A 15,277-nucleotide genomic window follows, 5' to 3' on the forward strand; every position below is an offset into this window, starting at 1 on the left:
CCAGGGCACACACAACACAGCTATACAGCGCACAGCCCAATGGGGCAAGTTTTGAGTAAATGTGAGAGCTTAATTTTATACTTCATCAATATGCCTATATTATAACTAATATAGTAGTCATGATGCGTTATGAGCTTGTAGATCTGCTATTTTCACCATTGTCACTATTTCCCCAAAATAGGGGGGCCAGGTTGAAAGTGGTTTAATTTTAATAACGAAATGACATCACATCAAAACCCATGACGCAACGTGCAAAGCGGACTCTGACATAATTAATTAGAATCAGTTTTAGGGTGACTTTAAAATGATGGCATGTCAGAAGTCAGACGTCTACATTGGGTATTTTTCCAGCATCAAGACAAGTGCTTGAAGCTGGTTTGTTTGATTATGCACGTATAGACCAGGTAGCCTAGCTGGCAACATAAATCGGTCTAATAGTGCCAGGGGTTCTCAAAGTGGATTCCAGGGACTCTATGTTCCTTTAGGGGCGTCTAAATTGACCCTTACAACTTACAAGTCAAATGGGTCCATTTGGTCCACTGTCAGAGTTCAGGGAAGACCTTGAAATAGTTTGGAAATGAGAACCTTGACTATATTTAGTCGACCAGGATAACCACCCTGGCCTGGTAGTTTTGGAACTCCGTCTCCCTGCTTATTGGAGAGATGGTTTTATGTCTTGATGCGTCCGAGCCAGTGACACACACTAAACCCCAGTCACTCACAGCATCCCAAGCGAAGCTGTCTGTGATGGGGCAACGGTATAGTTTCTACATCTCATTTCATTTCCCCTCCAAACCCACGATGATGACCGGAGCTTGTCTGCCTCATTTAATTAGTCACTTGTGTGACGTTCTCAGACGCAGGTAGTAGTGAGAGAGAGCGAGAGCGAGAGCGAGAGGGAGAGGGCGAGAGAGAGAGAGAGAGAGAGAGAGAGAGAGAGAGAGAGAGAGAGAGAGGCAGACAGACAGACAGACAGACGTGCAGAGAGAAACAGAGAATTGGCAAGGTACCGAGGAGAAGGAGGACCATTGCGCAGGTTAGCGTGACATCATCTCTGCTGGCTATAAAGCGCTGGGTAGTAATTCTCAGAGTTAGAGTAGACCTTGAGGAGCTTTGGAGTAAAGAGCACACGGGACTAAGAGAGAGAATAAGGCTCAGAGGGCTTCATACCGTTGCCATCGTTCCTCTGCTCTGGGTGAACTGCTGCGTAAAGAGAGGAATCCCTTATTCGTCTTCATACACAACACTTGAAACAGAGAGAAACTTGTCAGAATGAACTTCTCGCACTTGGTGGCTTGTGGACTTATGATCACCCTGCTTTCAGTCAGAACGGGAGCGAAACCATTAACCCAGGACCAGCAGAAGGTAAGAAAGACAGACTGGTCTCCTTTACAATTAATTGTGACATCGCAAAAGAATACAAGTTTTGCGCACCCAAATTATTGATCTGATGCTTTAGTGCAATTTTTACGATGTGAGTCAATTAGATGTGGGTTCTTATTTGGGCGACTGGCTGATTTGGCAATGGTAACACACGTTTTATAGGCTTATTGTTTAGTTTTTGTTTGGGGCTCTGATCTTCAGTGTGCTGTGCATTCCACAATTAAATATGTAATGATGCCATATATAAAGATACAATACATGATAACCCCTTGCCAAGGATTTAGGATGATAGGCCTATATAAAAAACAGGTTGCTTGGATTTTAAAATATTATGGGCAGGTTGTTCTCTCACTATAAACGAACGAGGAAAGCGTCTAAAAGGCGCCCATAAAGAAACATCTGGAACAGAGGATATACTTTATAGGCGATACCATTTTTCATAAATTATGGTGAACATATAACATTATGAAGATATTTTAACATGGAGTGATTTCCCCCGACTCTTCAGTCAAAATCCCAGACAAAACCTTTCCGCGCGTAAAATGATCATTACGCACAGCATCAATTGGTCCAATCGACATGGATTCTGAGTCAGTATGTCCAAAGTAATATCCAAGAGTTAATGTGACTTATAATGATTAGGAGTTCGACTTGATAGCATGTAGCCTAATTTCAGAATAGAGTGGTATTAGACTACAAGCACCTGTTTTTCTCCATTTAAAGCCAAATAGGCTATATAGGCCAGTGGCTCCCAAACTTTTTAGCAGACCCAAAAGAGAATTAGACGTTGCTTTGCGCTGCATTGTGAGCTTGAAGATCGGCTATTTTCACAACTTCTTAATTATTATCGTATATTATTTATGGATTGTATTAGATGTGTTTGCTTGTTTGTTTGAACATTTATAGACTTCTAAAATAGGCATATATACATTTTTCTAAACATAAAATGATATATTTCAAAAGGTTTTCCATCTTTTTAAATGTATATTATATTTTTGGTAGGAAAAGAAAAATTGATTTTTAGTTGAGTGTTGACCCATACAAACTGGTCCGTGACCGTGATCCAGGGAACCTATAGTGTTGCTTTCCAAAAAGAACAGATCTACAAGCTATAAGGTGCACTGCTTTATTAGCTGGTAGATCCAGGGGTAGATCTGTTCTTTTTGACAAGCGATGGAGTCTATGAATTAAGCGTTTGGCCGTGACCGCATTTCAGCTTTTGTTTTGGCCCTGGATGACAGCAGGCAATATATGCAGTCTTGTTGTGAAGCTGTTCGGAAGTTAGACATGAGTTCCAACCTGCTATTTGATTTCATCCGATGGGAGGCAAGTGCAGACAGGTCCGGCATGTATTATCCACATTTCAATTACACTTTACTGGCGCGCGTAAAATCGGTAAGGTTAATAAAATGTGCACTAGGCACTTTAAACACGGTGTTTCAAAAATAGCCTGAATCGTGGATAGTTCACATTAATTTCCGTCTCTCGCTTTCTCATTTGTACATCTCTATTTTACATGGGCTCTTGCCTCTCGCACAAGTACTTGTCTCTTTATTGCATAAAATAAGCCTGTTTATCTGTGGTTTGTGGAATAGCATTGGTAACGCCCGTGTGCTTCGTTCATGTTCTTGCAGTCTCTCAGGAGTTTGCTGGGCGAGGAGCTGGCGGAGATGCTGGAGTCGGACGAGAGGGAGAGGAGACTGGATAACATGCGCTCTCGGATACGCTTGCTGCGGGACCTGCGCATGGACACGCGCGCCAAGGGAATGTGGGCGCGCCTCCTGAACGACCAGCCCGCGCCGAGGAGACACAAGTCGGGCAACAAGAAAGGGGGGTCCGCGGCCCGGAGCGGCTGCTTCGGACACAAGATGGATAGGATAGGAACCATCAGCGGCATGGGCTGTTAGAGCGACGGAGCAGCGAACTGTGTTGGTGAGTGAAGTGGCGTCTCCTTCTAAACCAGTGGTTCTTAAAGTGGGGTCCGGGGACCCCCAGGGGTCCTTGAGGGAGTTCCAGGGGGTCCCCAGCTAAATCATAGATAGGAACCAAATAGACCCTTATGGGTCTGTAATTCAGATAGTGTACACTCTCAGTCTCAGAGTTAAATTAACATTGATTTTACAATATAAATTGGGGTCCCAGTGATAGAAATGCCATAAATGGGGGTACATGGGCGTAGCTTGAAATTAAAATCACTAAAATCATTAGAATCACTGCTATAGAGCCGTAAAAGCTTCTCTTATGGGGGTCCCAGGCATATGTTTTCAAATGGGGGGTCCGCAGGCTAATAAATGTCAATTTGGGGGTCCTTGACATGAAAAGGTTTGAGAACCACTGTCCTAAACTACATATCTTCAAAATGATGATATGTAGCCTTTAGGCCAGAGGTTTTGAAACATTTTCAAACCTCAGAACCCCAAATTGACTTTAGGCCATGGAAACCCTTTTGAAACAATATATGTTTTGAGTTCAATACATTTAAACTGTCTTAATGTCTTAACTACACTATATAAATTAATTCTGGGTGGTGATACTGAAACAGGATGACAGCCACCAGCCACACAGAGTCATTAAAAAGGGAATAGAAATTTGGAAATATTCATTTAGGCCTATACTCGTTTGGCTGGGGAGCCCTTTAGACCCCCTCAAGGACCCATGGCGTTCCCTGGTCCCCACAGAAACCAAAGAAAGAAAGACAGAAAGAAAGAAATGTCATGATAGTTTTGGTAAACAGACGTGGTTTTCAAAGTGGGGTCCGGGGACCGGCCAAGGGGTCCTTGAGGCGGTTCCAGGGGGTCACAAGCCAAATATGTACTTTACTGCTGGCGTGGCTGCCGTGTTAAGTGGTCAGATGGGTGGGCCGATAACGCCTTCAAGATTTTCAAGTGCAGGGCCCTGATCCAGAAAAGGCGGAGAACACATTTATTAGCCTAATATAATCCCACATTCAGCGCCAGCCTGCCCTGCTGCCTGCCTGGCACGGTCAGAAGTAGAGTGCTGCGATCGAGCACGGACTGACTGTCTCAGATTGAAGATGAGGTCATGCATCAGATTATGGTCTGGGTCGGGGGTCAGCTTGATAGAGGAAATCCCATTACGTCAGACTGCCACTGATGTCGATTGCTACCATTGTCCTTGGTGATCATAACCGCAATTAAGTTCTGTGACCTCCTGTACCTGTCTGTAGGGGACAGTCACAGAACGTCTCTAAATGATATTATGTTGACTTCCGGGGACAAAAGCGAAGTTCCTTTTTGATGTTCGAGAAATCGAGAAAGCCTTACTTGAACCAGAGTTCATTTAAACCCAAAAGTGTTTTAAAGAAAGCTAAGGATTTTGATTTTCGTGTCGACCTATGGGAGCCGCTCCATTTGGTCTTTTACACAGTAAAATAGTCAGTGTTCAATTCATCCATTCGTAACTCTGAGAGTGTATCAACGAGTCAGTTTGGTTACATTTTGCGGGCGCTCAGAGTTAAGTTAACGCTGAGGATTTTAGCAGCGTAGGAAATCCAACGCTCGTAACTGGTACACATCATCATCATCATAGATGAATGATCACATCTCATTATGTTTGGACCTGCGCCACATGGCACAGATTAGCTAAAGCACAAGAACAAAGGTCATTCATAAAAATTAAGAAGCAGATCATAGGCTACGTGACAGAGAGAGAGAGAGAGAGAGAGAGAGAGAGAGAGAGAGAGAGAGAGAGAGAGAGAGAGAGAGAGAGAGAGAGAGGTATAAGTTAAAGTGAGGGTTGTAGGCCTGTGCATGGCATGCAGGCAAGCAGACACACACACATTTTGTGCAATTAGTTTTTTCCGGGAAGTGCTTTATCTATTAAAGCCTAAAAAAAAACCTTGAGAAAACGCTAGCGGGTTGGAAGTGAGAACATGAGGCAGCGAGGAGACCCAGGTGACACACCGTTAGTCCCACTGAGACAAGGCCTTCTTGTGGTTGTTGTGTGTCTGTGTTTCATGCCTGGACACAACCTGACTCACCAATGTGTTTGTTTGTGACTAAGTGTGTGTGTGTGTGTGTGTGTGTGTGTGTGTGTGTGTGTGTGTGCGTGTGCGTGTGCGTGTGCGTGCGTGTGTGTGTGTGCGCGCGCGCAAGCTTGTGTGCGCGTGTTTGTGTCTGTGTTTGACACCTCCGTTTCCTCCCGCGGTGCTGCTATGTATAAATGAACACAGGGGGAATCTGGCTTGGAGTTGTGTACTAGAAGGCCAAAACTGTGTTGCTATAGTGTTAGGCCACTGACGTGAAGAATGTGAATGTGATAATTAACTGATGAATGAATGAATGAATTAATGGATGGATGGATGGATGGATGGATGGATGGATGGATGGATGGATGCTGGGTTCGATTTGCGAAACAAAGGGGGGGGGGGGCACATTTTATTTCCAACTTATTAAGCTCAGTATACAAGCTCACAATGTGTCTCTTTGCAATGCGTTGTGAGCTTTTGTTAGATCTGTTATTTTATCATTTATTTATTTTTTTGTATTAAAGGTTTAGAGAAATTGTCAAAAATAGTGAGGTCAAAAGCAGAGAGACATGGATGGATGGATGGATGGATGGTTATTACTGTATAGCAAGATTTGTGAATGAATGAACAACAGAAAACATTTGAATGAAATAATTGAATGTCATTAAAGTTTGGTCCAACAGCATAACCTAACCACACTTGTCTCTCTCTTCTCTCTCTCTAGAACTCTGGACGATGTGTTTGGACGACATGGATTCAGTTTGTTCTCCCCAAGGAAGAAAAAGAAATCCCACCAAGTGACGGATTTTCGGTACGAAAAACAAAGCCACCAGGACCAGCATAATGTGGACTGAGATGACGACAACAACGACAACGCTACAAAACAAAAACGACCATAATATGCATAACATAACGAAACACCACCAGACATACACAGACGTATTACAAAGAATGGAGGACAATGGTGTAAAAACTACAAAACCGCAAAGCTGTATATTGTTGCTGCTGCTGACTGTACATTCATGTACTCCACACACCCCTCTCTGCATAAATGTATTTATGTTTAAAAACGAAAAAACTATTTATATGTTTATAAAAAGAGATATTTATAAATATGAGTTTTATTTATGTAACATTTTGAAAATGGATGCAAACTGCAGGTCAATTCCGTTTGTAACTTTTTTTCCCTCTTTTGTCTCAAATAGTTGTAAATGTTTTCAAAATGATAAAAAATGAACATTCCATGTGCACTTACAAGTCTCCTCTTGAGTTTTTGTCGGACAAGGAAGGGGGTTTTCTATGCACTGAGGTTCCAACGGATATGTAAGAGATGAGACACTTGCTCGGGGCTTATATAGCATGCATACTTGTGACATTAATAATTAATTAGAGGCAGTGTTGTTCTATATTGAAACCTGTCAGTGCAGTACAAAGTCTCACCTTAATGGAGGCATGAAGGCAGAGCACGTTTTTAAAAACAACATTTTAATTGACCTAAACTGACTTCCAACCATATATGCACAACATGGTATGAAGTGCACAGTACATGCAGGCAAACACCACAAGAATACCAGTAGTCGTAGTAGTAGTAGTCGTAGTAGTAATAATATACCGGTAATAAGGAATGTTCGTGTCAAAGCCAAAGCATTCAAATAATTGAACCTGGTGAGCCAAGCGCTCCAGTCAAAAAAGGGGCCAACCCTGGAGAATTTTCATCGCAAGTAGAGTAGAAAAGGCAGGTGGGGATATGATTTAGGCTGGGAGAGAACATTTTCTTAAAGAGATAAAGATTTGAGTTACAACGGAAGATTGGAAGAAGGGACTCTGCTGTCCTCCTCGTTGGAGCAGAGTCAAGCTCAACTTTATAGCCACATAGTCTAACTAACCAGCAGTAGCTAGAGGACTGTGGTTGTTGCAAGTGTGTCTGCGTTGAAGCAGAAGAATGAAGATAAAGGTATAAATAATATCACTGACTAGAATCTAAAGATGTATGATAGCTATAATTCTAATAACTTTGATGAGCTCAGATTTACAATGAACAACAAATGTGCCTGTATACTCAGGATCAGGATAGCCAAAATGAGCTGAAGTAAGGGTGATCATAATCAAAGCTTGAACTATTTAAACAGTAGAGGGCAGCATCAAGCTGAGAAAACAGATGTTCAGAAAAGAGGACACCTGCTAATGGTATGCTTGATTTACTGTGCACTTAGTTGCAGATCTATAAGCACACAAACTACACATCCACTAAACCACCCAGGTAGACTCAATTTATAATAATGACAGTTTTAGGCATTTATCAGATCTTCATAGCAACTTAAAAAATGCATGGTATGGCATGACTCCAGTCACCAAATGAAAGGGTATGTAAATGGTCAGAAAAAAGTGTTGTAAATTGACTAGGATGCCAGGTAAACATCAAACCTAGCACCTGTCTGCTGTCTTCTAAATGTCATGCTTAGCATTTGTGGTCAAGCAAACCGTATATCTCTAATAACATAACATATCGTTGCTGTCGGGCAGAAACCTCCTATCTCAATATTCAAACTTTTTGTGTGTTTTTTTTAATGAATGCCCTGCTTGATCATACCATAGCGTCACACAAAAGCATCAAAAGTAACAGATCTGCAAGCTTGAAACGCGCCTGGAAGCAGCACGTTTTGAGATTGTAGATTTAATGCTTTTGCCGTTTTGGAATTTGCATCCTGAAAAGTAACAGTTTTGGACCTATGAGGTTTCTACCCCACAGAGAAGTAACCAAAATACATCTGTATAAATAACATGAGCATCTATCAATGATACAAGGAGTAATAAGGGGGAGTGATAGGGGGTGAGAGAGTCTGTGGAAAACGGGGAGTGAGTTTACAGTTGTGATTGAGGTGGGGAAGATGGGGGGGTGGGGGGTCCTTCCAAAGTTTGGGATCCAGGAGGGAGAAGAGTCTAACACCCTTGGAGCGTTGGCCAGGGTGTCATAAACAATTTTTCCCCAGGGGGAAAAAAGATGTGCTGGCCTTCTCTTCCAAGCATTATAGAGATAAAGATATCTGTCTTATATACTTAATGAATAACCATTGTGATCTCAAGGCAACTTAGGACTAGGAGTGATGTCTCTTCTTATCTAACTAGAAACTGTGGTGAAGGTAATATCACGTGATAGAAAAAAATCGGGAAACTGTTAGGATTCACAAACAGATCATGTTAAAATGAATTGCATTACTCACAGTGTTGTGGAATGGTAAGGTGATGGACATAATGTAACATCAACATCGATGGCAGGGTTGTCCGTTGGAACATTCGTTACTTAGGAGCAATTCAACAGCAAGTCTGCAGGAGGTTGCAACCACCTGTGGAGAGTAAGGATGGGACAAGATGGAAATTACATGTCAGGATTATTGTGGCAAAAATAATTGTGATTAAAGATTTCATCGCAATAATCACAATATGCTTAAAGGACAACTTTAGTTGTTTACAACAAGGGTTCATATTTTAGATTGTAATTAAAGAATATAAAAGATGAGTGTTAACATTATTTCATTTACTTCTATCTATTGTTTTAGAGATTCTTATTTCAGTGGTTGGGGGCATGTGTACAAGTAGCTAAATATGTCATTTTACACAGAATAAGCCCATTCCCAAGATACAACGCAACCTTTCATGGTTGGATGTGACTTATGGGGGCTAGAAGTGTTACTGTAAATATCAATAAAGAAACTGCTGGCTTATTGTGTCTAAAAAGACATATTTAGCCACTTGTACGCATGCCCCCATGCGTACGCATGCCCCCATGCGTACGCATGGCCCCATGCGTACGCATGCCCCACATTTTAGCACGGTAAATACGATAAAACAATAGAACGAAGCAAATGAAAACATTTTAACACTCACATTTTCTTTTCTCTAATTACAATCTAAAATATGAACCCTTGTTGTAAAAAAACAAAGTTGTCCTTTAACATCCCTATTCTGCAGGGAACGATCTACAAGCTCAGAAGACCTGTAGATCTGGTATTTCTGGCGAATCTTTTGTAGTGTGAAATGAGAGCGTACCAAACGCACTCTTTACAGGTCTGTTTTATCAAGTATAGAGGGTTTAAAGGGATAGTTCACCCCCAAAATATATTTTTTCACCTCAGTCATGCATACTTGAATTCATGGATATTTTCAAGTTTTTGTCGCATTCCTAAGGCACTTTGTGTCTCCATAGGGAACCACCACTGGACATCAAATTATTGCCTTAGGAATGCAACAAAAACAAAGAAATATCCATGAATTCAAGTCTCCATAGAGTGATTAATCGATTCTTTGCGGTGAACTATCCCTTTGAGTGATACTACATTTGCAGCTCAAGTTGCTCAACCAAAGCTAATTCATCATAGATGAATTGTCCTCTTCATATAGAGGAAAGATTCACGATAAACTAAAATCTCAACGTTGCGATTATTGTGCTTATTATTTCCATCACGATAAACGATAACGATTATCATCCCATTCCTAGTGGAGAGACCAATGCAGAATGAGTGAGTAAACAACAACAGGTTTCACAGATACATAGTAAAATGTTTTTTATTTTTTTTATTTTATTATGGTGGAATGTAAATCGAAATGTCACTTTCAGCACCGTTAAATGAACACTGAAGAGTTTACTGTGACTCACTGTACATACAAATCTCTTGTATTTGTTTTTAACAAATTTAATTTGAATACTGATTTTGCATTTTATGTCCGTTCTGTGAGCATCCCACCAAGTCCAGCCTCTTGTACACACTGTCTGACAACTTATCCTCTGGTGTGTATTCTGGAAATGTTTTGTTCCAAAATTCATAATTATAGTATTTTTAAGACGACAATAAAAGGTTAAAATAACAGATCTCCATTATTTCATAGTTGTGTTCTCTAAATTGCTTTGCATGGTGTTAAGATGGCTGAGTGTCATCCAAGTTTGTTTTCTCTTAATGTATATTTGCTATGGTTCCCCTGGCCATTTTCATACTAAACACCTGTTCAGCAGACTCAGACCTGGGCAGCGAGTGCACAGTCAAATCCCCTTTGTTAATTTAACACTGAGAGTGGGTGTTCCCGCTGGCCTACCAGTCCAGGCGCATACCACATATAGGCTCAGTGTAGCCTGACAGCGTGTCGCTGGTTTGAGTCCCAAACCCGACTACCTTTGCTGCGTGTCTCTCCCCATCTCCTGTCAGTCTACTGTCCTATTAATAAAAGGCATAAAAGCCCCAAAACATATCTTTAAAATGTTACACTCTCTAAAGGACGTTTGTAGCTGAGTGGCTAGAGGGGCCATCTGATAATCAGAAGGTCACTGGTTCACCTCCCTGCCCAACCATGTTTAAGTGTCGAGGTGTCCCTGAGTAAGACTCTTAGACCCTAATGCAAAGGTCTTCAACAGGGGGTCTGGGACCCCGGCCTAGGGGTCCTCAAAGTTACTAGTCCGCCAAATCTTTGTGTGATCATATTTTATCACTTGAACCCTAGCATCCATATTCTTAGTGGAACATTAGCCAAAAAATAGCAGATCTACAACCTCACAATGCCTTATGCTGCGAGGCATTGTGAGCTTGTAGATTGGCTATTTTTGGCACAGAGGTTTGGTGTAGAGGGAAAAGAAGAGCAGACTAGTAGGCATTGGCCTGAAACGTTGAAGACCCCTGCCCTAATGGCTCCTCTTCAGCGCTCATCATGACCAGGAACACTCGCCCCGTATATTTCCACGGGCTGCTCGCCCCCAGCGGTTCTTGTATTCGTTTTACTGAGGTTAAGGTTAAGAATAAGGTTAGGAATAAGGTTAGGTTTAGGCTGGTTTTACTGAGGTTACGTCTAGGAATAAGGTTAGGTTTAGGCATAGTTTTTTACTGAGGTAACGTTTAGAAATAAGGTTAGGTTTAGGCATAGTTTCACTGAGGTTACTTTTAGGGTTAGGGTTAGGGTTAGGCATAGTTTTACTGAGGTAACGTTTAGAAATAAGATTGGGTTTAGACATAGTTTTACTGAGGTTACGTTTAGGAATAAGGTTAGGTTTAGGCATAGTTTCACTGAGGTTACTTTTAGGGATAAGGTTAGGTTTAGGCATATGTAGCCCCCACAGTTAGTACCAGCCATGAACCAGCGACAACAGCCCTGCTAATCGGGCTCAGCCCTATTAGCACGACTGGTTGTGCGTTGGACTGGCGAGTGGGAGTCCCGGGTTCAATCCCCGCTTCCGCGCATCACTACAATCTGGCGTTGTCGGCAGGGTGAGGAGTGTGGTATCCTCGCGTGAGGGACAAGTCCACGTCGTGTGCGGCGGTCCGCGGCGTGAAGTGTGAAGCGCGAGGGCGAGCTCCAAAGATCAGGGGGGTGACTGTAGCCCCCACAGTTAGTACCAGCGACAACAGCCCTGCTAATCGGGCTCAGCCCTATTAGCACGACTGGTTGGACTGGCGAGTGGGAGTCCCGGGTTCAATCCCCGCTTCCGTGCATCACTACACATAGTTTTACTGGTTAGGTTTAGGAATAAGGTTAGGTTTAGGCACAGTGCTGCAGCGGTTAAGTTTAGGAATACCTGGTGGTATTCCGACTTCCAAGGTCACCAGATTTGACCCGGGGCGAGCGATCTTGTATTCTCATCTGAGCAGCCATCAACTGAAAGCGAGTTTTCCCAGCGGGATTAACAATGCCCATCCCCCCGAGTAACAAAAGGTTAAACTAACACAGAGGAGTTTATGTGCGGGGGTGAGGAAGTATCCGGCTTGACTTTTTTATGTACTTCACTGAGATTGAAACCAAAGACATTAATTAAACGCATGAAGGATGACAGGAGTCAAAACCAGATGTTGTGTTACATCGCCAGAGGGGATAAAACCCAAATATCTACCATTAGAATGAGCTTATTATTATTTTCATCTGTCAAACACTGATACTTGGGGATTCTCAACCGTCATTTGATATCATCTGATTTTGAATGTGTAGCTCCGAGTCAGCCTCGAAAACACAGAACCTTAGACAACCTGTAGTTTTAACGCTATGGTGTCATTGTTTTCTTTTTTTTTTCTTCTTTTTTTGGGGGGGTGGGGGGGGGGGGGTGGGGGGCATTTGGCAAAAATAGCCGATCAACATACTGTACAAGCTCACAACATGTACTACTGTGTCTCACAATTTGTTAGGTAGATTTGCTTATTTTCAGCAAAGCTAAAGGCAAGTGGTGAAGACAAGAGGGAAATACAATATTAATGTACCCTAGTATAGAACCCTGGGGGACTCCGGTCTACTGAGTGGTTTACCTAAGTGATCTGATAGGTTGAAGACATTTTCCAGCCTGCTGACACATCCCATAATAATAAATAATAATACTAAACCATTGCTAGCTGTATGATCACAAAGAAGCTTTTTGTTTTGTAGCCAGAGGGCTTGTTGTCTGCTCTAATACCCATCATCACATATAATAAATGCCTTTGCGTGTATTATTGAGTGCAGCATTTCTCGACAAGAGGTATTTAGTAGTGCAACAAAATACAGCAAACAGCCTAATCTATTCCTTGGTTTGTCATCTTCCCTTATAGTGATCATGTTTGACCCAGTTGTCAACTACTACTTTACAGGGAAATGCAAATCATATCTGTGTGTAAGCAATGGGTGAGTGGATAATATGCAATGCAATGCTGCCACTGTGTGGTATTGAAGGATAACTACAGTACTCAAATATGCCTGGTGATTCTGTCTGAATGGAATACAAGGACCCATTTAGACCTGAGGCTGATTCTAAAAATGCCTTCTAAATCCTGACCGACGTTTTCGGCAAAACTTAAAATATATAATCGAAATAATAATATTTACCCCCCCTATATTCTGTACATAGCAACTACACAAAAAGGGGGTCCTGAATTAAAAGGTAGACTAATGTGTTCAGGTCTAAATGGGTATTGGTTAAATTTAACTTTAACTAAGATTAGACAATATTATTATTCAGAGATCATTAATGATTTAGTAGGCATTTCCTCTACCGGTGGCTCATGGTTGGGCCTCCCCATCTTGTGACCTTTAAAACACAGTCATGCCCCCAGCAGGCTGGGACGCAGTGGTACAGTCCCATGGGCCCCCAGTCGCTGGGAAGAACATTTAAACATCTAGATTTTGCTTACTCACACAATTACTGCAGTGCAGCAGAAATGTTTAATTGCGACCATTAGGTCGCAGTTACTATCAAAACCTCCACCTGCTGTCAGTCAGTCTGTCAGTCACGTCACGTCACGTCACGCCACATCACGTCACGTCACACTTTTCCCCTACTCATATCTTCGCCATCGATGCCAAACTGCACACACACTCCTTGGCTGACAAACCACAACCTCCACCCCTCATTTCTCACATGGCCCTCTTCTAGCGCCACCTCTGACAGACCCGTCGGGAAATGGCTAGACCCCAGTATCTCAGCCCCTGCGAGCGCTCAACATCAGTCATTGCGACCGTAGGTCGCATTTACTACTGTGACGGTTCCCTCAGTAGGAGGATATACTGTAGGCCTGTAGGCCGTAGGGTTATATTATAATTGTCACTCCTTGTTTATAGTTATATGTTCTTGGTATTAATGTTTTGTGTTCTCCTTTCCATAGGACTGGGGAGCAGCATTGATTGATGATCTGATTGGCGTGCACCTGGGCCCGGGTTCACGCCTATAAAAGCCTGCTTCCCCAGTCCTCTCCCAGCTCTCCTCACTCCAGCTCCTCTCCCACCATTCCCATTGTTTTTGCCATTTCTGTTAACACATGCAACACTCACACACTACATCTCTCACTCATCCATACATGCACTTCACTACTGATTTGACTGACTTCCACACCTCACTCTTCATTTTGGTATGTTTCCTTAATTTTGCTTATTTAAATAAATTATTTAAACTTTGTTTTGACTGCGTCTCCCCCAGTTTTTGTTATGTTCCATGTAACCCCTAGGCCAGGAACATAACAAGTGGGGGCTCGTGCCGGTAAAGTTTGACTTTTTATGCAGTGAGTTTGGAGAATCAAGTGATTCTCCCTTCTGCATTTGTTTGCTAGTGCTGCGCTGCAATAGTAGAGTCAATTGGCAAAATTCTGCAATAGTAGAGTCAATTGGCAAAATTCTGCAATAGTAGAGTCAATTGGCTAATTTGGGCGTCGGTTAATGGCTCGTTTGCGCAGTGGTTTTGTGAATGCAGTGACTTCATTGGGGAATCATTCCGGGGATTCTGTTTGAACAACAGTCCGGTGAGTACAGAAAGCGCTGCTTTGCTTTTTGATCTGGACTTTAAGTTTGGGAGATGCAGTTAATTTTTGGGTTGAATGTAACCTGAGTTTCATTGGTTAAGTTGCATTAGTATTTGGTTAAGTTTGGTGGGGAGGTTTTTTCTGGTTTATTGTGCTGCTAAAGTGAAAGTTAAAGAGTTTCCTGGCTGGTTTTAATTCATTTTTCATACAAGTGTCCCTGTGAGGTGCGTTTTTTATTTTTCAGCTACTGGGGTTAAAATAATGCAAGTCGTTTAGGCCCGGGTGGTTTAGGTGCACGGGGCGGCTGGAGATTGCGGGTGCGTACCGGTGTGTGCGTACCCCGTCTCGGGAGCGCAGCCAGGTGGTGTATGCAGGTCGCCAGCTAGTGGTTGCCTTTCCTACCCCTGGGTTAAGCTAGGCCTTTGCGGTGGCCTTCATGTGCATAAGTACCCACCGTTAACCAGCACGAGCAGTCGGGTGGAGTTAGCGGGGTGGTTTAAATAGTGGGGCACTTGTATTTTGTATTTTGTTTTGCCAGCTGGGGGACTATTAAAGCGCACATTAGCCAGGATGGTTACTGTTGATGAATTTGTAGATTCTCCTTCTGAGGAACTGTTAGGTCAATGCACCAAAGACCAATTACTTAAAATAGCAGAACATTATAACATTGAAA

General features: G+C 42.5%; 1 protein-coding gene across 1 annotated transcript; it reads left to right on the forward strand.

Annotated features, from left to right (window-relative positions):
- Positions 1-1,272: 1,272 nt before the first annotated feature.
- On the forward strand, positions 1,273-3,290 carry nppc (natriuretic peptide C; the record flags this gene model as incomplete). Its single annotated transcript, XM_080723799.1, has 2 exons — positions 1,273-1,365; positions 3,018-3,290. 2 exons carry the CDS (start codon positions 1,273-1,275, stop codon positions 3,288-3,290), a joined length of 366 nt encoding a protein of 121 aa, XP_080579925.1.
- Positions 3,291-15,277: the final 11,987 nt, after the last annotated feature.

This window comes from Nannobrachium achirus (genome assembly GCF_963921795.1).
Source record: "Nannobrachium achirus genome assembly, chromosome: 1".
In the NCBI taxonomy this organism is placed as follows: Eukaryota; Metazoa; Chordata; class Actinopteri; order Myctophiformes; family Myctophidae; genus Nannobrachium; species Nannobrachium achirus.